This window comes from Crassostrea angulata, chromosome 10 (assembly GCF_025612915.1).
Source record: "Crassostrea angulata isolate pt1a10 chromosome 10, ASM2561291v2, whole genome shotgun sequence".
In the NCBI taxonomy this organism is placed as follows: Eukaryota; Metazoa; Mollusca; class Bivalvia; order Ostreida; family Ostreidae; genus Magallana; species Magallana angulata.
Window position 1 is genome coordinate 245,929 of NC_069120.1, and position 26,335 is coordinate 272,263.

Sequence of the window (26,335 nt, forward strand, 5' to 3'; positions counted from 1 at the left end):
GTTAAGACGCAGTTCATAATCCGTTCTATTACCCTCAGCGTTAGCAGCACACTTAGCAACGGGTAACATTAAAAATTGTTACATGCGCAAAAATTATGCACGTACGGTTCGCTGTAGAATTCACGTTATTCCTATATAAAAGCAGTAATATTTTCTTAAAAATTAAGACATTCAGTATAACAAAATAAATAGTGCCTGTTTGGGAGGATAACAGTTGAAATTGACACCCTGAGAAAACCATTGTCAACCGACGTGAAGCGGAGGTTGACAATGGTTTTCGAGGGGTGTCAATTTCAACTATTACGCTCCCAAACATGCACTATTTATATAAAGTGTTGATTAAATGTGGAATGGAAAACGGAATGCAAAGAGGATCGGAAAACAGAAAATACTATGTGAACAACGTATATGCAATGACTAAATCTAGAAATGTTTATAGGAATTCCATTTAACTGTTCCTGAAAATAAATGGTATTTTACTGGGAAACAGTAACATTGAAGTTTAAGTGAATTGGAAAACTGGTGTTTCACTGAAAGTTGTAGGCCATTAAAAATGCAGCATTCTGAAAACTGCTTTTTAACTGGTAGGTATAAAACTGGTCTGTTGAAGACACAAGAAAAGTAAATGCACTATCAATGGTATTTCAATGATAACTGGAAAATCAATGAAAGTTCAATGGAATTTCAATGGAAAAAGCCAGTTCTTTTCTCTAAGGGTGTGTACCTGTGTATATATATATATATATGAAAGCTCATCTTATAACTGTCTGAGTATGTGTACCTGTATATCAAGCCTATAACATGATGGCTGTCGAACAAATGAAATTTATACAACAAGAACAACACAAAAAATTCTTTGCAACAAATCTATTTACGGGTATAGCAATATAGCAAAATAAAAATTACAAAACCTAGTATATAAGAATATCAAAATTTATTAGAAGAGTGTATGTACTATAGACATCTCACTATAATTTCTTACATGGTGTTACAAATGTCAAATTAAGCAAGTGCTGAATTTGGTTAAAGAATGGCACATTTCAGAAAGACAGCCATGATTATCAATCAGTGTAAATATAACAGATGTTCAATATGTACAGAACAATATGTACCCTGAATAGACCTTTTTGCCAAGGTCTTACAACACATACTAGATGAATATCTGTGCTAAGGTTTCATTGTAAATCAATAATGTCTCAAAAAATACAGGTTGAAGTAAAAGCATCAACTAACAAAACTGTACGTATTATGCAATATCTTTGTTCAAAGTTAAAGAATGCTGTTTTCATTACTTTGTCATAAAATTTTCCCACAACTTAAGGCGTGGGTTTTCACTTACAACTTTAGTGAGAAGACAGGTCAAAGTGAACTCAACTTGTCCATATTCATGAAGTGTATCAATAGTAAATGTACACACACACAAGAGGAAAATAAAATCACTAGTCTTTCAGATTACATAGCATTGTAACTTTCTCTCTTTAATATATTTGCAAATTCCATTTAACCTATTTGAAATGTGACGATTTATCCCTAAACATGCTGGAATTAGGGTACCCGGTAAACAAAATATAATTCACACCAAGTTGCATGAATTTTCACAATACCATACACAATACAGCCTACTTCTCCACCAGTATGTAGTAATTGACCAAACAGGAAAATGTATAGATGTGCAATGGTATTGTAAACATGTACAAAACATGCACTTATATGCAACATAAATACCATCAAAAAACATGCATTTAAGATAAACGATACATGGATTTAGATATGGAGGTTCATAGTTTTTGGTACAATAATATAAAATGATGAAAAACAAATTTTAAAAAGCCATAACAAACATGGTATAAATAAGAAATACTTTTTGTTCTATACATATGTAAATGATACCTAATTCAGTTTTGTGTTAATTAGCTTTGGCTTTGACTCCATTGGTAACAGCTCCGTTAGTTTTTGGTTTTTTGTATGCATTACGATAAAAATCAGCAAACATAACCAGAAATATGACAGCATAAGCCAGAATCCAATACACAAAGAGCGTGGGATAGTCACAGTCCATGAACAACAGTTGTATAGAGTGAACGGTCACCAGCAGAAACTGGGTCTGAAAAACACACAACTATTAAATTAAAAGACACAAGAGCAAGGTACTGTTGCATGGATAACTATAACAGGGCAATTGTTGCAGTAAAATAATCCAGAGCCAGACCTGCATATGCTAACCCAAGTTTTCTTTGTGTCTCATGTTAACTTAAGGAAGATACATGAATACTCTCTTTCTGATTAACAGAATAAATGATATATGAGCTTTACCTTTTTACCATCTTACCCTTAAAACATTTGCTTTCCCAAGGTTTAAAAGATACAACAAATTTTCATGAATGCCAGAAAACATCAAGAACTGAGAGGTCTGCAGTCAGTAAGCATAGGTGAAACTGACTGAGGTTTCAACGTTATCTGATGAATTTTTATGGGAATTTCATGGGCATTGTACAAAATACATTGTTGGAAACCCACGGTCAGTCTCGCTTCTTTTACCTAGGTAAAAGAAGCAAGACCGACTGTGAATTTCCGACAATGTACAAAATAATATGAGAAATAAATTCCTCTACACTTACAATCTGCATAGAAGTCATGTACTTCTTCCACCACAGATATTTTTGGTATTTTGGTCCTAAAGCTGCCATTCCATAGTATGTGTACATCACTAAGTGTATGAAGGAGTTCAGCATGGAGTGAAACGTTCCAAACCCACCTACAACATGAAGGCACTAGATGAACAATTGACGTCTTGTACATGTAAACTGAGAGATAGGGAACAAAATTAGGTAGGTAGTTTTAAAATGTCCTCAGGTGTTTGCAATTCTGGAGGGGTACAAAGTGCCTAGTAATCTACTATATCCTAGAATCCTAGATCTGTCAGTAAGATTCACTCCCTGTTACATTATGTGGAACAAGGGAGCAGTGAATGGTCTTGGCTTGTTATTATGAATGATATGACTAAATCCATTCTAATTTGGATTCCTGTGAACTCAATTTCAATTTTAGGTTATCAAAACACGAGTCTACTGACAACAAACAGTCTTACCTCCGACAAATTTGACCCCAAACCACCACGAGAAGGGCATTATACCATGGTGAAACACGTGTAAAAAAGAGGCCTGATTAAACTTCTTCCTCATCACAAAGAAAACCTGGAAATAATCAAAACATGCTAGAACATGGCAATTACATTGTATTGAGAAAACGGTTATGCATTTACAAACTGTATGCAGCTGTGCATTACATTGTACTCACTGTATCTAAAAGTTCATTACACTGTACTCACTGTGTCTAAAAGTTCTATGAATTTGGAAAAGTAAAACATCCAGCAGACTTTAAGCATCTGAAAAATTGAATCAATTAAAATACTAGAAATACACACCAAGATTCTATGCATTCAGAAATATTAAATGCAAATGTATTTCAAACAAACTATTATCTAAGGAAAGGAAAATATCAGAAGCAAGACACATTTTCAATGAAAAGGCATCTTCAATTCAAATAAATGAATATGCATTTTTAGTCAATCAATTGGCATGGGAAAAAGTTTCTTTTATTTCAATAAAATCATTTGATTTGCTTTTTCAAGTCATTTGGATCTACAACACTAAACAATGACCACTAGGGTCAAGTATTCAATGGGATTTGATTAAAGGTTCTGTCTAATATTTCAATGCTTTAGCCCTGATGAGAGTGAATATATTTTATATCTTCAATTAAGGTTTTGTTTAATATTTCAATGTTTTAGCTCTGATGAGAGTAAATAAATTTTATATCTTCATTTAAGGTTTCGTCTAATACTTCAATGTTTAAGCTCTGATAATGAGAAGCACTGACCCGTGTTCCACCCTCTGAGTAATCCACGGGTTGACATCGGAGAGAATATCCAGTCAACCAGCCTGCCAGCAGGAACTGAAACAACAAAGCATGAGCTGCTCTAAATATGATACTTTTATATAGAGTTTTTGAAGAGAAAGACTGGAGAGAGACTGACTGAGAAGGAATCCATAGAGTCTATTTGTAAACTTGTGAGTACCGGTACATTAACATGATATTCGCACGTTAGGAGTTACCCATAGTAATTCAGAATTAGGAGACCAGCATGTACTTACCTCTACAAAGCAATAAGTAGAAAGAAGCCGGCATGTACTTACCTCTACAAAGCAATAAGTAGACAGAAGCCGGCATGTACTTACCTCTACAAAGCAATAAGTAGACAGAAGCCGGCATGTACTTACCTCTACAAAGCAATAAGTAGACAGAAGCCGGCATGTACTTACCTCTACAAAGCAATAAGTAGACAGAAGCCGGCATGTACTTACCTCTACAAAGCAATAAGTAGACAGAAGAACCATACAGAAGTTGTAAACTATCAGAACTTTCTTCAACTCAAACGGCTCTCTGTTGGCCATGATGGTGGGACCCATCTTGACAAATACAAAGTAGGCCACACAGATGACAAGGCTGGGCCACGGTGATGACATCATAAACCATCCCTCCACGCGTGGATCTACAAAAGTACGATCAAGTTATACTGCAAACTTATAGAGCTCTACCCAGGACATTATAGAACACTTAGGTAAATGCATTCAAAGTAACCAACACATTGTTTTACAGAAACGTATCGAGTTAATTTTTGGACTCAAATTCAAAACTTACCATAATGAAAAAAGTCAAGAGTCAACAATCAATAGCAAACAGCAAAGTAAAATTTAATTTAATATGTTACAGTTAATATTACAGAAAAGAAGAATTCTACAACAATTAATTCTACAACAGATGAATTCTCTGAAATTCAATATTATATAAGAATTTTCTGATTGTCAATACTTGCCTGCTTTTTCCATCAGGTCATTGTACATCTTCACCAAGCCTGCCATGGTTACCTGTAGTGTAAACATTTATCTTAGGAATATTAAACTAAACTTTATTTATTTTACAACGATTGATAAGCAAGTTCTACAACTTATATTAATATCTCTCGTTGGCACGGATGTTAGCGCGAGGGGGTCATTGGTGTGGGAAGAAGCCGGAGTACCCGGAGAGAACCCACGTGTCCAAGCGGGCGACCGCCATACCCTATCACATATATAGGAATATTCTTTACTGCAATTTCATGCAACATCTCTGATACATACTAACAATAACCATTCTTCCTTGTTACATTTGTATTTCCTTTAAGTAGCTGTTTGGTAATAAATTAACAGTTGTACATAGTCCAAAACTTTTAAAACTTTGATCAGAATTATGCTGAAGGAAACCCATCTTCAAGAATGACATATTCATGGATTGATCAAAGTTGAAGATTATTATTGGTTACGTTTGTTCATACAGTGTACACTTTCAGAAAAATGCAAACTAAAGGCTGAATACTATTTGTAAAAGGCACTGACATCCATATTTCTCTTTCACTGCCACTATCCCTACAAGGTCAATTGTACTTCTTTTACAGGTATGTGTATATTAAATGTCTCTGAATACAACTACTTTAGATAGGTAAATGAAGTTAGTGAGGTATTTCAAGTTATGTAGCTAAATATAAGTGTATCAGACCTGTTTATAACATTATATTACTTGTGTAAACAAAGCTCGTGCCCAGTTTTTGTTTACAAAAGTTAAATATACCAGGAAAAAAAATATTTTTCAAGCTGATTTTTCTATTCAAAAGCTTTTGTAGCTTGCTTATTACTCAACTAATGACACTCAAACTTTGTTGCATTATAAAAATGCCATACTGAAGCATTGTAAATATTAAAATCGGAAAAATAATTGTTGACCAAAATTGTGACCATGCCCCTTTAAAAGAGAATCTGATGACAAAGTGAAATGAAAGCTATATACAGATATATAAAATAGCACGTCAAGTGTATTTGTAAAAGTTTACTTGTCCTTGTGCATGATACTAAAATGAACTTTAATTATGTTAATGTTAGAGCCCTTCTGGACACGCACGACTAATTTAATGTATAAGATTGTTTGGATTTGGGTTATGAGTTGGAATGGACATGTCAAAACTCGGGACGTAGGGTCACCGACTAATATGTGTCAGTGTTACGATTCGTCACCCCCGGTTACTATGCACAACAAAACTTCACAGACAAGTAACTATTAAAATGATCGATTCTAATTGACTAACTGTACTAACTGAGCGATGTTTGGAGTGATTAGTACTTAGTTACCTCACTTGATCAGACCACGCACGCCGTCCAAAGTACCTCGCCCGGCTTTGTTCTGGTTCTCAGCCCTAAAAAAAGCAACAACGAACCAGCAAATATAGGTGAATGCCGAGCCCGATATAATTAGCGCGACAGACACACAGTCTCTGTTTTTATTATAAAATTTACTTACGTAGCAAAATATACATTTTTATGATACCTGTCTGATAATTTGAATTACTTCATCATTAACATTGTCTTGCTAACTGTAATCATAACTATAAGTTAATCATAACTACGAATATGCCGTTACTATTTAGGTGCTGTCAAATTTAACAGTAAAACAATATTCAGTGTACTGTGGGGTTAACGTCCAAGGGCCGTAACTCTGTCGAAAATTGCTCGATTGGACCTAATATCGAACTTGACCTCGATATTAGGGGGCATAAAAAGAATTGGAGCACTACTACAATTTCAAGTGTATCTATATCTGCTGTAAACATATTACATTAGGTTGTTCATTCAGTTTAGTGTTTTTTCAATATCATCAAAATTAGATGTTATATCTGGTGATCGCATACTGATCACTACACAATCTAATTAATTAGAATGTTTGATCTGCTCGCTTACTCATTAAACATACATCAATGTAATCCAAATTCGATGTTAGATCAGCTTGCTTACTCGCTACACAAACATCAATCTAATCAAAATTAGTTGTTAGATTTGCTCGCTTACTGTCTATACAAACCATACCATACGTCAATGTAGATTGAAGTGTAAAATCATCTGTAGACCACAAAGTTTTTGGTCGGGGTGTCACTAAGTAGTAAGCGAGCGGATCCATCTAATTTTTTTTAGATATCTAACTTGTTGAATTAAAAAAAATTAAATTTCTGGCAAACACGCAATATACGGTAGCTTTACAGTTTTCTATGTGATTTTTATGACTGATGTTTAAGGCTAAAACTCCTTATATGCCAATCATGCCATTTTGTGTAGACAGTACAATGTACCAGTAACTGTATGATTCATAACAACACACTTTGGAGTTTATTTGTTGTTTTATTTACGTAGTGTTTCCATTTTTTTTTTTAAAGATTAAAATGATTAAATAAGTTATGCGATAAAAAGGTAGTACAAGAATGTATCTGATCAGGATATTATCACAGTCTGTTCCAGACAAGGATGTATCTGATCAGGATATTATCACAGTCTGTTCCAGACAAGGATGTATCTGATCAGGATATTATCACAGTCTGTTCCAGACCTGGTCTGTTGTCACACTCGCTCAGCGTACAACCATGCTTGGAATGTTTTCAGACATGAGGATGTGTGCAACCATTTAAAGCTAAAACAAAATCAATAACTCGGGGGCCATACATCAGCCCCTTCTCTTTAGTCCATGCTAATTTCCCTCTCCTTCTTTGTAAGGGCACATAGCACCTCTTACAATCCTTTTCAAAAAATCATCCGAAATGTTACTAGAAATTCTAGAGATCTTTTTGAATATTATAAGCATTTTTTAAAATTCTAATTTAAACTTGCATAATTTTGTCTATACATGATCAAGATTTTTTGCTGTTTTTTTTTCTTTAAAACTTACAGTAGCTTCCAAATTATTTTGTAAATAGCATTCCATTTAGCCAGATGACAATTTTTCTACAAACTGTTACATATTAAATGACAATATTCAAAATATAAAAAATATATTAACAATGGATACAAGAAACATCATACATTGGTTGCAGACTTTTCAAAATTTGATGTGTAATTTATTTCCCCGGTAAGGTTAATTAGGTCATCCCATCTTTGGATTGGCTTGAAAAACAAATTCTCAATAAGTTCTTGCATTCAATCGTTAAATTTACATCAAAAGGAAAATCAAAAGCAATGTTGTAACACTTTAGTTGCCTCCCTGATTCACTGACCGTTATCTTCCATAAACAGTTGCTCAGAGTTTTATCTAATGATGAATGTCTGAAGTGAATAACGGGGGATCTGAAAGACTTGTTTATTACGGGCGAGTTAAATGACGACCTGTGAGACACATAGGCACTGCCAGCAATGCCTTAATGATTCTAGGTACTCAAATGAATGTATCCAACTGATGGGAACAAAAATATCTAATGCATTCCAAAGTCCATAACAAGAACAAACAGAAACAAACACAGTATTGCACATATAAGACACGTCTGATCATCGGCACTCGGCAGCACTCTGCTACCGAGATTCCTACATCAACATACAGCTCAAATTAAATGCTCTTTGTCCAGATTTGAAGAATAAACTCAGTTGTAGCACTTTGATAAATTAAACACACAAAAGGAAGCCGTGGGTCAATGCGTGGTTAATGCAGTCTCTTGGCATCATCACTTCTCTATGTGTGTCAATCCACACCAATTTTACTGAGCATCACTTTGATCACATTATCAGTATGTAATATTAAAACAAATGTCTTAATACAAATTTCTTGCTATAAGTCTAAAAATTGAAAATGAAAAGAATATCACAGTTTGTTGACAGTTAAAAATGTTCATCTTAAGTAAGAAATTTCATCGCCTCCTTTCAAGGATAAATCACCCGTACATATCCTGCCATCTTAGTCTGGAATTCTGGGACAATCCTTCTCTTACTGTAACTAGGTGTAGTATGGTTATTTGACTAGGATGTGAATGAGGTATTGTCAGTAGCTGTCACCCCACTGGTCAAGACTAGGTCCCTCCCTGGTCACACTGGCATGTCTGGATCCACTAAATACTTCCCTAAAGAAAACAAAAATCACAGATTTATATCCATTGATAGTAATCTTTACAAAAAAGATTCATGTAGATGTACAAGGATCACTACTTATTTGAAATATAGAGATATTTTACAGACATCCTACAGTCCTCTATACAGAGGGTACCACTAACCTGCACCAAATCGCTTCTTCATTAGAGACACCCTGTAGCCAGTCCCTATCAACTCCAGGTCGAGCCCAGACAGGGACGCCCCCTCGCACAGGAACTGGATGGCGGAAGTGGAGGGTCGGGAAGGACCAGACTTGAGGTCAAACTTAGCCCTGATGCTGCCTTGACTTCCCTCTTCACTCAGCTCTGACAGGTCATTCAGCTTCCAAGTGGCCCGCTGATTCTCCTCATTCCTACCAGACAATAATTACAGGTATTAACTAAAAAAAATCCTAGAGCTATTGAACATACACACAGCATTAAAGTGCGGCATGTCAAATGTAGCAATGTAATTTTTTGGCCAATTCATATCTAAGTTTATAACTAGCGTACATAGGGATCATCTATAAAATCAATGTTGTATATTCGTTTTTAAAAATTCCAACCAGATTATTTTGCGATGATGAAATGTATTGGACTAAAAAATCATTGAATGCAAATGAACTCACCATTCCCCATTGGGGAGACTCTTCATACTGCTGACCCCCCCACTGACCCCCACTGTTACCAAGACGTTCTTGAGGGTGGAGGGGGCAGACATAGAGATGGGGTTGTACTTGTAGTCCAGGCGGTAGTCAGTGGTGCTGTCCTCACACTTCCAGTATGCCACCACTGGCAGCGGTGTACACTCCACCCCGGGGGGAACCAGAACCTACAGTTACATGAAGTTTTCATGTCAGTAATCATGGCTGAAATTGTTACAAAGGTACAAATTTCTGAGAGCCTTCACACACCATACTGTATTTATCAGGCATTACCTGATATTTGAGTATGTCTATGTTGAAGTAAGAGGCAGATTTATTCTGCTCTCCCTGACTTTTGAGATGGTCCATCAGAGCACCCATGTTGAAGGAGTATAAATTTGTGTCAGATTCCTGGTGACTTGTATCCCTAGGAAGAAACAATATTCTGGAATTAAGCCAGTATACATCACATCCCTAATACATTTAAAGGTACATGCATGTCAACTCCAAAAAAATAATTTGCATTCCATCAAAAGTTTTATCAACTCACTGTTCGATAAGTTGTTTGTTGAGCATTGTATTTTCTAATTTGGAGGTATTTTTTATTTTAAAACTTAGTAATGCAGGATTGGGATTTTCTTTGAAAACACGGACAACGCCAGCCGGAAATGACATCATCACATTTCCTGTTATCTTCACCATACATCTAAAATTACAAGAGTAAGGTCAACTGTAAAAATGTTGAGCTTGATCTCAACTAAATAGTTTTACCTGATTTTTTTTTTTGCTTCATAATTAATACACACATTATTATTTAGTTATTGACTAACCGTGTAGCATCTGTTCCTTTGAAATAAGCATTGATGGTTTCTGTGAATGCGATGGCTAGAGGAATGGTGTCTGACATGCCTATGGTGAGGGGGCTTGGTCCACGGGAGGATCCAATGGGCATAGAGGTGGTGTTGAAGGTCACGCTGCTACTGCTCTCTGACCGAGACATGAAAGATGCTGGACTAGATCGACCAGAGACCGGCCGAGAGGGAATCTGTCACAAAGAAACAACAATGTATAGACAACCATTAAACACAACAATATCCACACAAATCTATCATCTGCCATTCACTTAGTGTAATGTAGAGAGTAGAGAGCAGTATCTGAAACTGACTTGGGGTAGTGCTGACTTGGAACGTGGCTGGGGGGCTGGTCGTTGAGGGATAGTTGGGGGTGGGGGACCAGAACTGTCATTTGGTCCATTACTGTTGCTTAGTAGATCACTCAGACCTGAAACAGATGTAGATTCCATTAATGACATTCTAAGTAAATTAATAATACTGTTGGAACAATCAGTTTTAGTCATTATTAATAATTGCTGTGAGGAAAGTAGGGAAACAAAATATCTTTGGCATTATAAGCTGTATAAGCTGTAAAAGTGTGCGAGATAGGATAACTTAGTGCGTATGTACTGGAGTTACCGAGTGGGGTGGAGGCAGCACTGAGGGAGGTGCTGTTTTGTAGACTGGTGTCTGCCATGGGAGACAGAGGGGAGGGCAGGTTGCCACGGCTACCCGACGCATTGGAAGCACTTGGGGTGGAGAAAAAGTCCAGATTCAACAGGTCCTGACTCGGTTTGATGGGGCTGAAATACAAGATAGAAATGATGTACACCTGTCAATATTTCAAAGTAATGTTCAGTTTATACCCATACTAAACATATTAATTGGCAAGCTTTTAGTTCTAAACAAGAAACAAGAGACCCAAGACTTACTCTAACGTGTCCGATTCTGATTGGGATCGCTTCATCATCTTCTTATCAATGGGAGTTGTTGTTCTTTTTCTCTGTATGGCAATAGAAAAAATACTTTTAAAATTAGTGGATATGTTGTTTCCATAGTTTTTAAATTTAATCAGTAATATATTCCAATATAAAGTTTATTCCATTGAGCAAGCATGGTTTGAGGGGGAGGGTGCACTGACCAGGGCGGCAGTGGGGGACAGTCGGAGCTGGCTGACCGAGTTCTTGATGTCATCCACAGTCCCTGACACATTGCCGTTTGGACTTAGCGGACGGATGGCCACTTTGATTTTCCTTTTTGATTCATCATCTGGAATGTGGATCAAAATCAGTCATATGTTACATCATGACACTATCGCAACATAAAACAGTCAAAAGCAGTGCTTATCAAAATACTGGAGTAAATCATTCAAAATCAATCTACTGACATGTTTAAATGTAAAATATCAAACATTCTTGGCATCACTAACAAGATCCATAGAGACAAACGTTTTGATGACTGTTTTTCTGACCTGAGTCGCTGTCACTTTCACTTGACCAGCTGTTTTTGTCACAGCTGTTCTCCATCGGATCCTCGGGTCTAATGGAGTAACCCTCATCATCAACATCCGGTGTTGTCTGAAAAAACCCAGTCTATTGGTAGCAGCTCTTACATATTTTTCATTTGAATATGTAACTATTTTGAAATCCATGTGTTTCTGTTTTACTTTCACAGTAGATTACTATTTTACTCACCCCTTCTGTTGTATCCCTGTAAAATCAACATCAAATAAAATATAAAAATTTGATAAAATAACAAAGTAAAAATAATACAGAGTGTGCCTGAACACGCCATGTTCTTTTCTCTCTGCACACACATTACATGTAGCTGTTTTTGTGTACTGTGTTTTATATATCTACATCAACAGAATATTTTCTCCTCTACTTATTAGGAAAACTGATTCTTAGCTTTAATGAAACTGACAGGGCTGAAATCTACATGATTCAGTTCTAACCACTTTATCAATCGGTCAAAACCTTCAGCAACCTAAGAAAAAATCACAGACTGCACGAAATAATCATGATGATGTCAGACTTAACTTTCCATATAAGATGACTTGGCTATTTCTTTTATTTAACATACTGATACATTAACAATAATTCACTAACTTTTACCTACTCTTAACAGTCAATTCACTAATTTTTTACAAGAAAGATGTAGATATAAACAATAAAATGCCTTCTTATATGATATAGGGGATAATGAAGGGAGCAATCATTGCAGAATTTTTTTGGTTAAATGTAGACTTGCACTACATCTATATTTAAGTATTGTATGATGTTACATTGGATTTGCGTGTTAAATGCTGTCACATGTGTCTGTGTTGTATGCTGTCACATGTGTCTGTGTTGTATGCTGGTTCACGTGTCTGTGTTGTATGCTGGCACATGTGTCTGTGTTGTATGCTGGTACATGTGGCTGTGTTGTATGCTGGCACATGTACATGTTCTATGTTGCATGCTGGTACATGTGTCTGTGTTGTATACTGTCACATGTGTCTGTGTTGAATGCTGTCACATGTGTCTGTGTTGAATGCTGGTACATGTTCATGTGTCTGTGTTGTATGCTGGTACACGTGTCTGTGTTGTATGCTGGCACATGTGGCTGTGTTGTATGCTGGTACATGTGTCTGTGTTGTATGCTGTCACATGGGTCTGTGTTGTATGCTGGTACACGTGTCTGTGTTGTATGCTGGTACATGTGGCTGTGTTGTATGCTGGTACATGTGTCTCTGTTGTATGCTGGCACATGTACATGTTCTATGTTGTATGCTGGTACATGTGTCTGTGTTGTATGCTGTCACATGTGTCTGTGTTGAATGCTGGTACATGTACATGTGTCTGTGTTGTATGCTGGTACACGTGTCTGTGTAGTTTGCTGGCACATGTCGCTGTGTTGTATGCTGGCACATGTTTATGTTCTATGTTGTATGCTGGTACATGTGTCTGTGTTGTATACTGTCACATGTGTCTGTGTAGAATGCTGTCACATGTGTCTGTGTTGAATGCTGGCACATGTACATGTGTCTGTGTTGTATGCTGGTACACGTGTCTGTGTAGTTTGCTGGCACATGTCGCTGTGTTGTATGCTGGTACACGTGTCTGTGTTGTATACTGTCACATGTGTCTGTGTTGAATGCTGTCATATGTGTCTGTGTTGAATGCTGGTACATGTACATGTGTCTGTGTTGTATGCTGGTACACGTGTCTGTGTTGTATGCTGGCACATGTGGCAGTGTTGTATGCTGGTATGTGTGTCTGTGTTGTATGCTGTCACATGTGGCTGTGTTGTATGCTGGTACATGTGTCTCTGTTGTATGCTGGCACATGTATATGTTCTATGTTGTATGCTGGTACATGTGTCTGTGTTGTATGCTGTCACATGTGTCTGTGTTGTATGCTGTCACATGTGTCTGTGTTGTATGCTGGTACACGTGTCTGTGTTGTATGCTGGCACATGTGGCTGTGTTGTATGCTGGTACATGTGTCTGTGTTGTATGTTGGCACATGTATCTGTTTTGTATGTTGGTACATGTGTTTGTGTGTATGCTGTCACATGTATCTGTTTTGTATGTTGGTACATGTGTTTGTGTTGTATGTTGGTACATGTGTCTCTGTTGTATGTTGGTTCATGTACATGTGTATGTGTTGTATACTGTCACATGTGTCTGTGTTGTATGCTGGCACATGTGTCTGTGTTGTATACGATCTCATGTGTCTGTCTTGTATGCTGTCACATGTATCCGTGTTGTATGCTGGTACATGTGACTGTGTTGTATGCTGGTACGTGTGACTGTGTTGTATGCAGGTACATATGTCTGTGTTGTATACTATCACATGTGTCTGTCTTGTATGCTGTCACATGTGTCCGTGTTGTATGCTGGTACATGTGACTGTGTTGTATGCTAGTACGTGTGACTGTGTTGTATGCAGGTACATTTGTCTGTGTTGTATGCTAGTACGTGTGAATGTGTTGTATGCAGGTACATACGTCTGTGTTGTATGATAGTGTATGTGAGTGTGTTGTATTGTATATAGACTGTGTTGTATGCAGGGATATATATCTGTGTTGTATGCTGATACATGTGTCTGTGTTGTATGCTGGTACATGTGTCTGTGTTGCATGCTAGTACTTGTGACTGTGTTGTATGCAGGTACATTTGTCTGTGTTGTATGCTGGTATATGTGAGTTTGTGTATGATGTATGCTACTACATGTACTTACACAGACTGTGTGTCTGATGACTGAGCTTCTTTTTCTTCCTTCTCTTTTTTCTTCTTTTTCTTCTCTTTCTTCTTTTTAAGAAACCCTAAAAATACAATATAAATATTATTATATACCTAAGCAATGAAATATTTAGTTCAAAGTTAACAAGCTAGGCTTTGGTTATGAATATTTGTAAAAAAACAAAGTTTCACTTTTAATGCTTACATACATGTATATATAGGATATGTAATACTTTCCTTTGAAAGTCTCTCTCTCTTTTAAATGAAATGTATATCTTTTATATATAGCTTAAACCATCATTAATTTTTATATGTGTACATAAATATGTGTTTTTTAAAAAATATTGCTTAATATTTTTATTCTTCTGAATTGATATAAAGGAAGCACAAGACTACAGCATGCTACATGTGAAAACTGTCTACAATATAACCCCATGCCAAGCTTCCCAGCATGCACCTCTCCCTTTACTTCCTTCACAGAAGACAAGGTCATACAACAATGTACTGCCATACCCCCTCCCCCTTCCCGAAATATCTCATGCAGGCATTAATAAACTATGGACAGGTTAGGATAGATCCAATAAGTTTTGATGCCTTCACATTACACACAGATCTTACACTATATTTAATAAGGTCATGAACTACCTTTAGTATTACCTACTAATGGTTTATAGTCAAAAATGGCCCCCAGGCTTAAAGTGGAAGGAATAAATTAGGGTAAGAGAATCAGACCTATGTTGGTTTAAAGACGATTATTAAAATTAAGACAAAATAAATAATCATCTTAGCAAGAAGTTATTTAAACTAAGGCAGAGAAAAATAATTAACAAACAGCAAGTGTAAAATAAAAATCGGAGTAAAAATCTCTCAGTGAAAAAGGTAGAAAAGTTGGCAGCTCTGTCTGCTCCATCACTTTAATCTAAAAGCTTGCAAAGCAACTTCTGGTGATAAAATCAGACAAACACAATGCCCGTGTTCAATTCTCATGGCCATCCAATTTTGATGCTTTAATAAGAATTAGTTGGCTCCTCTGGTTATTGAACTTTATGTGTGTACTATCTGTAAAAGAGGACTATATGCGATCTTTCCAGTTAATTTATTCAATAAAAATAAGTTTTCCTCTTGATAATATTGATTAACAATATCTTTGCTTAATATACTAAGGTTTACCCATGCCATGAAAATTGAGATCTACAACAGAGAGGAAACTCCTACAAGCCAATCAAAATGTACACACCATACACAAATCAACAACGAAGATCTCAAATAGTCAAACTAGTTTTTTAAGATTTAAGATAAATAAAAAAATCGATACAAACAGGAAGAAGCAGTATTGTTGACAGTGGTTAGTAAGAAGACTAGCACACAAACCACACAACCAACAGAGCATAAGGAAGAAACCGGCAAGCTTTACATGTTCTGGAGACGCGGAGTTTTACGCTGCGGCTGAGCGGGCCGGGCTGGTCCGAGGAGGAGGGGACAGGGCTGGGACTCCCGCTAGAGTCTGCAAAGTGATCAATAGTCAGTGTGTGGAAGATCCAAGATCCCATGCCTATCACAGGGGTGGAGGACAGTGATACAAAACAGTGCAATCTAGCTCGATTCTTGTTCTGTCATTTTTATCAAATATCAAAAGAAACCTCTAGCATGAAATAGTTTTCTGCAACCTTTATTACTGGACAGCAATGTCCTTTGAAATCAAATTATTATGAAAACCTTCCATACAAACTCTACTTGCACAATATACTGCATAATAAATAATTTTTGTTTTCAATGTAACCTAGGATTTTATATTCTAGGCATATTTCAGTTCTTCAGCAGCATAACACTTAATTTGAGCAAGTACATTCTCTTCCTCTGTTTAAGCTATAAATAAAATGATTATCTTTTATAGTTGTTAAAAAATCAAGCTGGATTGTAACATGTTTTGTCAACAGAGTGTAAAACTTGCCCAAAGGGTACACCAAATACCGTATATCTGATTATTTTGGTATTGATTTAGTTTTCTTTATCTTGTGATTACATTTATATCACAAAAATACAGCACACAGTAATAATGTCCGATATTGTGTGCTGTAAAAACTTCAAAATCAAAAAATGAATTACACATATAAACTTTGTTCATTTATATCATTGTGTCAAAAATTGAAATATAATTTGTAAAAATAAGCCACCACAGCAAGATATACAGTTTATCAATGGTAACCATTACAAATCAAAATCTTAAATGATTTTGAAAAAAGGCAAAGAATTCTACACTCCAAAGTGTGGGTGTCTTGGGTCAATAAATTGGGTCAGGAAACAGTACAAAAGGTGCTTAATAAAGAAAATAAATTGAACATGTAATATACATCAGTAACAGGTGGACATGGTCAAAATGAATACATGTAATACAGGGGGAGGCAATAGCAAGTGTGTATACACTACCAGAAAATAGAGTATTATCTGCAAATTAAGTTTGGCAACAAATGAAATCTCACTACAAACAAGAAGCAAACACAATACAAAGTTCTGTAGCCCCCAACCACAACCTCCCCCCCTAATCCAATCACTAAGTGTTCACTAATGCAACCAATTTAGTATCCAAAACAGAAGATATTTGAAATTATAAATGATTTGTAAATCAACATTAATAATATTAGATGAAGTATGATAACACAGATAGTAACTCTACACTGAAACACATTTGCAACATTCAAACAAAACTGTACAACACAAACTGGGCGGTGGAACAACCTGGACAAATAAATCATGAAACAATGAGAGTTCTATCAAGCATCAGAATAATGCCCAAGACACAGATTCATTTAAAACTTATTTCAATGCTTTTAGTAAATATTTCCAGCGATTTGTGTTGAACAATTTGAAGTTCTACAATGAAACCACCCCAATCTAAGACACTCAGCCTACCTTGTCTGGATTTCTCGGAAATACTGTCACGTTTATCGTTTGGATCTGGCGACATGGCACGGACAGGTGGAAAGTTAGACAGGTCGGGCTCTACAAACTCTATTGGTCCTGTAATTGTACAGGAGATAATGTAATTGTACAGAGGAGATAATGTAATTATACAGAGGTGATAATGTAATTGTACAGGAGATAACGTAATTGTACTGAGGAGATAATGTAATTGTACAGGAGATAATGTAAGTGTACAGAAAATAATGTAATTCTACTGAGGAGATAATTTAATTGTACAGAGGAGATAATGAAACTGGACAGGAGATAATGTAAGTGTACAAAGGAGATAATTTAATTATACAGAAGGGATAATGTAATTATGCAGAAGAGATAATGTAAGTGAACAGAGTAGATAACGTAATTGTACAAAGGAGACAATGCTAGTGTACACAGGAGATAATGTAATTGTACAGAGTAGATAATGTAACTCTAGAGGAGATAATGTAAGTGTACAGAGCAGATAATGTAATTGCAAAGAGGAGATAATGTAATTGTACAAAGGAGATAATGTAATATTACAGAGTAAATAAAGTAATTGTACAGATGAGATGGTGGTTATTTTTGGCATCACATCCTCTAATGTTTGCAATGAAAAGCTAGATAAATATATTAAAATGAAATATGATTCAGCTTGAATCGTGTTTCAAAGCAAAAAAGATATGCTAACTAACCTGGTTTTTCTTCACCTGTCTTTTTTGAATTAATGAAAGTTTCAAGAAGTTTAAGCACAGTTAATTCATCACAACTCTGGCGGAATTCCTGGTGGACCTAAAATGAATAAGTTACAAACCTAGTCTCCAAAACATCCCTACTTACATGCACAGATCAATATCAATTTTCACAAAACAGAAAAAACAGAAGGCAGTGATTTCTGACCTGGCCCAGCATGACATGTTCGTTTTCCCAAGCCTTGGCAAAAGAATCCACAAAATCCTTCATCTGACAAATATGTTCTTCCTCTAGTTCTTGAAATCTCTGGAGGAAAGCATAAATGTTAAAGTAAATAGGATTGTCAAAAGATGTTATCCATGTTAAAACACAAATAAAACACTATCAACCAATACATTAAAACATTTTAATCAGTCTCTCAATCAATACTCAATCGGAAACAGATGGATAAAATTCTCTCTCAACCAATACTCTAACAATTAAAAACAATCAACTACCTTACAAGACTCCATCATTTTCGCCTCAAAATCATTTCTAACTGTTGCATATTTTTCTACCAAAGTTCTGTAATCATCACCTGTAACATGTAAATAATGGAGGTCAAGACATAGTCATCACCTGTAACATGTAAATAATGGAGGTCAAGACATAGTCAATCACATAGTCATCACCTGTAACATGTAAATAATGGAGGTCAAGACACAGTCAATCACATTTAGATATAACATTCTGATAAAGGAATATATGGCATCTCCTTCAATTATCCCCCTTTCCTGATCTGTTCAATATTTACTTGTACATTCTTAGTTCCTAACAAACTTACAATCAAATAGTTTTACAATTAAAGGAAAATTAAGGCTGACAATTTTTTGTCTCTTTGAATACTTACTTGCTTTCTTGTATTTTGTCTCTGCCTAAAAATCAAAAAGGATTAGAAATTAAACATGATCATTAAATATCCTGACATTTTTCTCTGTATATGTCCTAAAGGATGCAACAAACATCTTACCTTTTCAATCTCCTTTTGAGATGAGCCATCTCTCTTTAATCGTTCCAATTCTAAGCACCTTGTATGATATATTTCCTTTGCCTGAAAAAAAAAATCTTAATATTTATTACGCTAACAACATACAGAATTTATCAAATAAAAATTATCATCTTCATTATCGGAATGAAAACTGTATGATAACTGATAAGGTTTGCTCTTTCACTTGAGTCTGTTACCCAGTAAGCATAAAAAATTACATGGTCCAGTGCAATTAAGCTTGGACCAGTTGTCTCCCATGACCTGGTACTAATAGAATCATTCAGGATAGTGTAATTCCACTAAGGGGACAAGATTCACAGTAGTCCTAGACCGTCAATCTTGGCCCAGAGGTGGAATTTTTAGATCTGGAATCTTGACCTCTAGGTGGAATTTCACTATCTAACATGAGTATATAATGAATGATTATTTTTATCACATTATTTCACATTAAAAAACAATGTCTAACAACTTTCTGTTCTGACATTCAAAGTTTACTTTCTATTTATTATTCCACGCATTACATATAATGCAAGTCAAGAAGAGAGCACATAAACATTTTTTATAATGAAAATAAGCAAAAATTGTAATCAACTTAGCAAAACAATTACTTAATGGATTAGCTTATTCCATAATTTATCATTTTCTTAAAGCATACAATACTTGATTACAGAAAAATTTCACACGGGACAAATGGATCTCGCAGTGGTGATAATGCAAGAAATACTGTAGATTCCTTAATTTACGCGAGTACTTATTTCAGCGATTCAACGGTTTTCCATCAAATGGCGAGAACATAAAATCGCGAATGTCGAAATTTTATCATGGTTTTATGTAGTTTACATATGTTTGAAAATTAAAAGCAAGATTTGAAAATTCGTGAGACGGGCTTCTCGCTATTTTACGCGGATATTAATTCCTCGTGTTTAATTATGAATTTACAGTAGTTGTTTCCCATAGCCCAGTAAATTAACCTACCTTGTGGAGGGCAGTTGTTGTGTGCTGAATACTGTTCACTGTCTCCAGGGTACTAGCTTCTTTTTCTTTTACCTGGAAACAATCAATCAGAAATGACAACACAGAACTCACAACTAGCTTGTTATATCTATAGATAATAACCACATATTTTTGTTGCAACCCTCCTTTCTATAGCATCACAAAAATACATGTAGCATTTCTTGGCTTTCTTTAACATGACACCCTTACTTATATTATTTAATACTCCCTTCTGCAGCATGTGGATTTAACCGAACATTACTTATCAATATTTATTAACAATAATCAATATTTATTAACAATAACAGATTACTACATTTCAAATTATCTTTTCGCTTAAACTGACCTGTTCACCTCTAGCTCACAGCTACATACCGTTTTATTCTTTTTGCTTTGTTCGTCATTATATCGACCCACATCCTTTATCAGGTCGTTCAACGAGTGCACCAGTTGAAGATGCAGCATAGAAATCTTTTCAGCAAGTGTCTTCAACACATTCCAAAAGGGAGCAAATGTGCTGAAAAAGAAAAGATATTCAGCATCATGTGAAATCTTTACATTGCATGCAAATATATGTCCTTTTAGGAACTTACTGAAGAACGAAGGCATATCTGAATAATTTTTTGATCAGGACAAAAGGTCGTATTAGTGATGTCACAATGACCATCACGGGGCTATGCCTGAATGATGCATTATTGTGTACGATAAAAATATATTGTTAATTTAATTTAATGTTTGCAAATTCATGAAGTGATGAACAACTTTCATTGCTTTTATACTGGTGCTAGCATTCCATGAAATATATGCCAGTTTAAACCAATGTAGTTCATAACCTCATGAATCTGCATATATAAAATCTATTTTTGGGAGTTGATTTTAATCAACTCTCCTATGCAGTTACTCTGGCAAACCGAAAGTGAAACAGTGTTTGGACCTAAGCACAAATCATCACCGCTTACAAGACTTAGTTCTTGAAAATAATATAAAAATTCAATGTAATGTATGCTGAAGCATAGTTTTTCAAGGAAACTTATCTATAAACACTTTGAAAATAGTCAGATTTTATATAATACAAACAATTTAGATATTTTATAGTCTCATGTGTTCCTACACCAGAGTGTAATAAAGTTTCGTTCAACCAGACGCTCGGCTGTCTCTGTAAATCTCCAACAAGCAGAGAGGCTCTTGCTTGTCGGAGATTAACGGAGACAGCTAAGCGTCTGGTTGAACGAGACTAGAGTTCGATATCAATAGTGCTTGGATCCATACGATTTTTAGAATTGTTTCGATTACTAATACATAGTTTGAAATCTATCTTTAAATACTACACAACATGATTCATATGGGATTTCTCGCTTTTCTTGTCGGAAAAGTCTAAAAATTCATATACCGTATTTTTCCGACGATTAGTCGGTATTTTTTTCCTCTGAAGCAGAGCACCCGACTTATCGTCTTGTTCGACTTGTCGTAGGCTCGATGTCAGAAATTTTTTTAAAATAGCATTAAAAATCTTGGTTTTAATCATCTTGAGTTGGCTGTGTGATTGAAAATTACGTTGTTGAATTCACTGTTCATCTTTAATAATTATCATTTTCACTCATCTGTCAACACTTAAATACATAATAATAACAACAGTTATTAAAAAATGTTCCATCGTCTTTAATCAATTAAAAGTTTTACCGTTCTGTTTTTAAAACACATTGTCACATGGTTCTATGTATCACTAGTAGGAAGATAACATTGCGCAGTAAAATTGAAACCAAGTTTGAATGGAAGAAAATATTGCAGTAGGTCCGGGGGATGTTTTTTTAAATTTAATTATTTTATTTGTAAAGAGTTGATAGTGGAAAGTATAAATCAGAAATATTTAATGGTCAAATTCAATCTTAAAATACGTAATCGGCAATTACCAATACTACTGTTTATACAATAGGCTGACACCGGTTGTGTTAATAATCTTGCCCTAGGGCTGAGATCTTTACGGCAATTTCACTCCCTGTGTATATAAAGAGTCCCGTTATAAGAGTGATTACAGTTCATTGATTAATTATTGTCCAATTCTTTAATTATTGTTAGATAATTTTTTTAGAAAACGTATGTTTGTCGTATATCGTCATTATCAAGTCGTACAAATGATCGATCTATTTCTAACAGTGTCTATGTAAAACAATAGCGTGTAACTGCATTACTGGATACAAAGTAAACAAGTTTCATCAAATCATAGTAATTGCTAAGCTTTCTGCACTTGAGATCCCCCTTTGAAGTCCGACACGAGACAGGTGCATGCCTATGACACCGGAAATTGTTAAACAAACATTGACCACGCGCCGAGTCAACAGGTGGCTGGTTACGTAATGGCGAATACACTGGCGATAGTCAGAGTGGATACTTATTTTAATGCTTGGGAATAAAATATTTCTGACAAAGTAAGTTTAGTTTTGCATAACACGCGATATCGGGAATTGTTTAAAATGCAAGCGACTTTGTAGAAGTTGCCGGTATTTGAAAATTTGATGCATAAGTATAAAGCGTAATTGTTTAAATGTTAATCATTAATAATAATTGGTAGCAATATCGGTGACATCGTGGCATCATACACTGATAATGTTACTGCAGTTTTATAGGCCATTTTGAAGTGATAAGATCGACGTATGGTCTGAGATGGACGTATCGTAGGATTTTGTTAAAATTTTGGCTAAAAATGGGCAATTCGACGAGTCGTCCGCATCGACGAGTTGTCGGGAAAATACGGTAATAAAAAAATACAGACTAGAAACTAATTGCCATGCAAGATTAGTTGATTTTAAAATAAATGATAATTGATAAAATCAACTCCCCTCAGTACTTTGATTTAATTCTTATATTCATGTTTGTAAGAGTTGGACCATATAAAATTTATAAACACCTAAATACATTCCACCAGTCAGCAGTATAGGTCACATAACTTGATCGCTCACCTGTCAGGTAAATCAGGTCTTTGTCATCACTAACAAAGTCAGGCTATCACTGGTACTTACCCTGTATGTGTGTTGTTGGAGACAGATTTTGATAACTTGGTCAACAATTTACTGTAAGCTTCTTCTACCGAACAACTGTAAGCAAAAAAACCCAAGAAAATGAAAAATTATAACAATAAAAAATATACTGATTATTTTAATCTGATTTTTACAAGTCATCACTAATGAAAATATTTCCTTAGTAGGCAAAGAATCAAGAACTAGTTTGAAATTATTTACATATTCCAGCTGCTATTCTTTATACTGATAAGTAAGACATGATTTGGGTTCAGAGGTTTGTACATCCCAAAAATAAATCCTTCTCCTTACTTTAAAGATTAGATTACACATCCTCTCTTAAATTGTAAAGACTATAATTTTAAAAAATTCAAATTTTTACAGTTTACATCTTAATCTACAAATAAACCACTGCTTCATTGAAAATATTTCTAGTGGGTCCAAAACTGCGGGTTTAGAGAAAATATGCTATTAGCATATCTGATGCAAAAAGAAACTCATAACTAAATGTCATATTAATGTTGTTTGTAAAATTGCATACATACCTAAGATTAAAGGCAAAAACATGAAATAAACTAAGTTTTTTGGTGCTAACTCACTACCATTTCAAATGTAAATGGAAACTAAAATTAAAACATTGATCTACAAGCTGCCTACATATACCCTATTTACCTAATTGTGCAAAATACAGTTGAACTTCGGTATCTTGAACACCGATATCTCGAATACAATGGATATGTCAGTGATTTTTAAGTCCCAAACGCCTAAACTTTAAGTATTTTACCCTTGATATCTCGAATACTCGGATATCTCGTAGTTTTTAACCAGTCCCATCTAGTTCTCGATAACGAGGTTTGACTATAATATGTATAAGATTTGCATCATATTGCATGATACTGTACATTCTAAAAACATATCAATACACTTACCTGTCTCTGAGAAATTCTATAAACTCTTTTGATGATATCTGCCCTTGTTTCATATTATGGTTCAAAACAAAAAATCCATTGTTTTTCTCCCCCTACAATTAGAATTCCACAACATTTCAAAATTTGTTTGATAGCTATTGATATTTTATATTACATTATACTTTTATAAATTATTCATCATTCTTTAGACATGAAACAGTTCCTGGAAAATGCAATTTGACATTAAAGTTACAGTGACTATAAATGTTGCAAACAACATAAAGCTATCCAATTTAAACTGACAAAATTTCTCTGTATTATTATCAATGTCTTTCGAGTGTAAAAGATGCTTTTTCAGTATATTCAAATTCGTAAACAAAATGTTTGGTGTTAAATTTATTAGCATCACTGAATATCATTGTCGATCTAAATCAGTCTATAGCAGGATAGAATCGATTTTTTGACTTGTCAATAATTAGTTTGAGTCACGTTGCTTTAATCATTACAGTATATTTAGAATACACATGATATCGTTCAAAGCAGTGCACGCAGCTGCTACACCCCCTTTATCTCCTGCATGTCCTATTGTCCTTTGTGTAAACAAAATCATAAAACGAAGAGCCTAAATATAATATATCTTGACAATTACTTTTCTCTAACTTTACACTTTTGCATCGACAATCTTACCCAAAAATGATCGGCAAATGCTGTCATCTTTCTGCGAACTCGAATAGAGGTGTCCAGGAAAATGGCGATTATTATGATTTACAACGCATGCGCAAAATTGTTCATCAGGTACACTCAAACGTTTTTCAAGCATCTGCAGAATAAAGTTGAAAGTTGTGAGTACGAAAGATTTAAATGCAGGTAAATTAAACACTTTTTTGTTGGGAAAGAAAAGTGATTTATGATCCAACTTCTTGATGTATGTTTCATAAAAAATTCTTTAACTCATGATTTATGTTTGACGTTGACTGGTTGAAAAATAGAGTCTTTATAATTCATATGAGGTGTAAACTATTGTCTCTAATGTGAAAAGTTTTATAGAGTCCCAAACCAAGCTTTCCACTGCTTACTTGGTTGAATTTATTCACAGATTATCACATTAGCCCTTTTGCTTGTTTGAAGTATAACAGAAGTGACTCTTGTATTTAATGCATCAGTATAAGAAGCATAATCTAGCCATGGACATCGTTTTAACAATAAAAACATCCAAGCTAATGCTGTTTTTATCCTGCACCCGTAAATTGTTTATTTTAAAGTGCACCTTGTTTGGCATCATACCACAACTTGTGAGGTGGGTCAGAGACCAATTACAAGTGTAACGCTTACATGTGATGTGTATGGTGTTCCGATGGGGCCACTTCGACCTTCGCACTTTCGCCTTTAGGTCAAAGATGCGAGAGTGCGAAGTTGAGAAGGTGAAAGTGCGAGAGCGAAACTGCAAAGATGCAACGGTAAAGCGCGAAGATGAGATGGCGAAAATGCGAAGGCGAAGAAGCGATACTACTATCACAACTTTACACTCTCGCCTTCGCAACTTCGCACATTCGCCTTTTTTTTTTATAGCATTCAGAAAGTCTCGGTCGATAACATTTGATGCAGGCACCGTACTCGCCAAGGTTTTCTGATTAATCCATGATATTATTGGTACGCATGCGCTAGGCCATTGTGCTTACTATGAAGGTTTATAAATATGTATATATATTTGACAAATATGTGTACCAGTGCTGGCTATGCCTAATCATTATATACTCCACATTAAATGTAATGTCCGCCATAATGTACACATATGCACTTCCAGACTCCTGTCACTTACCAGCTGTCCGTTTACCGTGGATCAAACACAGTAACATTCTAATTTCATAATGCGACACTCCTTGCTCATGTATGGATCTAGAGGGGGGGAGGGGGTCGCCCCACCGGAAAATTCAATATTAATGACTTCACACATGCAGTAAAGGGGGAGAGAGGGTCCGGAAAATTTAATTTTATTAATTATATGTAATGAAATCCCAAAAATATGTCTCAGAACCCCACGAACCCCCCCCCCCCCCCCCCCCCCCCCCCCGACAAATATATAGTTATCCCCC

At 35.4% G+C, this 26,335-nt stretch overlaps 3 protein-coding genes across 8 annotated transcripts in view; 1 reads left to right on the top strand and 2 right to left on the bottom strand.

The window, feature by feature from the left end:
* Positions 1–852: 852 nt before the first annotated feature.
* Positions 853–6,326, bottom strand: LOC128167278 (elongation of very long chain fatty acids protein 7-like). Its single transcript, XM_052832894.1, has 8 exons — positions 6,222–6,326; positions 4,877–4,928; positions 4,365–4,552; positions 3,880–3,954; positions 3,329–3,385; positions 3,089–3,194; positions 2,619–2,755; positions 853–2,104 (listed from the first exon to the last, which is right to left on the bottom strand). Exons 2-8 carry the CDS (start codon positions 4,920–4,922, stop codon positions 1,907–1,909), a joined length of 807 nt encoding a protein of 268 aa, XP_052688854.1. The 5' UTR covers positions 4,923–4,928; positions 6,222–6,326; the 3' UTR covers positions 853–1,906.
* Positions 6,327–7,242: 916 nt separating this feature from the next.
* Positions 7,243–25,049, bottom strand: LOC128167276 (F-BAR domain only protein 2-like). Of its 5 annotated transcripts, none has more exons than XM_052832886.1 (26): positions 24,930–25,049; positions 24,264–24,355; positions 23,338–23,412; positions 20,696–20,837; positions 20,303–20,374; positions 19,310–19,390; positions 19,190–19,214; positions 18,798–18,877; positions 18,508–18,606; positions 18,303–18,399; positions 17,581–17,688; positions 17,098–17,115; positions 16,085–16,174; positions 14,669–14,753; positions 12,140–12,155; positions 11,917–12,022; positions 11,587–11,714; positions 11,378–11,448; positions 11,076–11,248; positions 10,778–10,893; positions 10,443–10,657; positions 10,163–10,318; positions 9,907–10,039; positions 9,598–9,800; positions 9,113–9,342; positions 7,243–8,962 (listed from the first exon to the last, which is right to left on the bottom strand). In XM_052832886.1, exons 1-26 carry the CDS (start codon positions 24,954–24,956, stop codon positions 8,928–8,930), a joined length of 2,673 nt encoding a protein of 890 aa, XP_052688846.1. In that variant the 5' UTR covers positions 24,957–25,049; the 3' UTR covers positions 7,243–8,927. The 5 variants fall into 5 exon arrangements, with proteins under 5 accessions (XP_052688846.1, XP_052688851.1, XP_052688849.1 ...); XM_052832891.1 differs by having other exon boundaries at positions 11,178–11,248; positions 24,930–24,995; XM_052832889.1 differs by lacking the exon at positions 17,098–17,115 and having other exon boundaries at positions 24,930–24,995.
* LOC128167274 (solute carrier family 4 member 11-like) overlaps positions 24,976–26,335 on the top strand; it is a 34,676-nt gene continuing 33,316 nt past the window's right edge. For both annotated transcript variants that reach the window (XM_052832882.1, XM_052832884.1), the window contains exon 1: positions 24,976–25,109. In XM_052832882.1, the coding sequence (XP_052688842.1) occupies positions 24,991–25,109 (119 nt within the window). In that variant the 5' untranslated portion in view covers positions 24,976–24,990. The remainder of the gene's footprint in view (positions 25,110–26,335) is intronic.

Bases quoted from the DNA above. Each gene is read 5' to 3' on its own strand.
- LOC128167278 (XM_052832894.1), bottom strand. From the start codon at position 4,922: ATGGCAGGCTTGGTGAAGATGTACAATGACCTGATGGAAAAAGCAG. The intron at 3,955-4,364 runs GTAAGTACATGC...TTGTTGTTTCAG, and splicing joins CTACTTATTGCTTTGTAGAG to TTCCTGCTGGCAGGCTGGTT. The intron at 3,386-3,879 runs GTCAGTGCTTCT...TCAATTTTTCAG, and splicing joins ACTCAGAGGGTGGAACACGG to ATGCTTAAAGTCTGCTGGAT.
- LOC128167276 (XM_052832886.1), bottom strand. From the start codon at position 24,956: ATGACAGCATTTGCCGATCATTTTTGG. The intron at 19,215-19,309 runs GTAAGATGTTTG...TTTGATTTTTAG, and splicing joins CTCAAAAGGAGATTGAAAAG to GCAGAGACAAAATACAAGAA. The intron at 10,894-11,075 runs GTACATACGCAC...CATCTGTTTCAG, and splicing joins CACCCCACTCGGTAACTCCA to GTCTGAGTGATCTACTAAGC.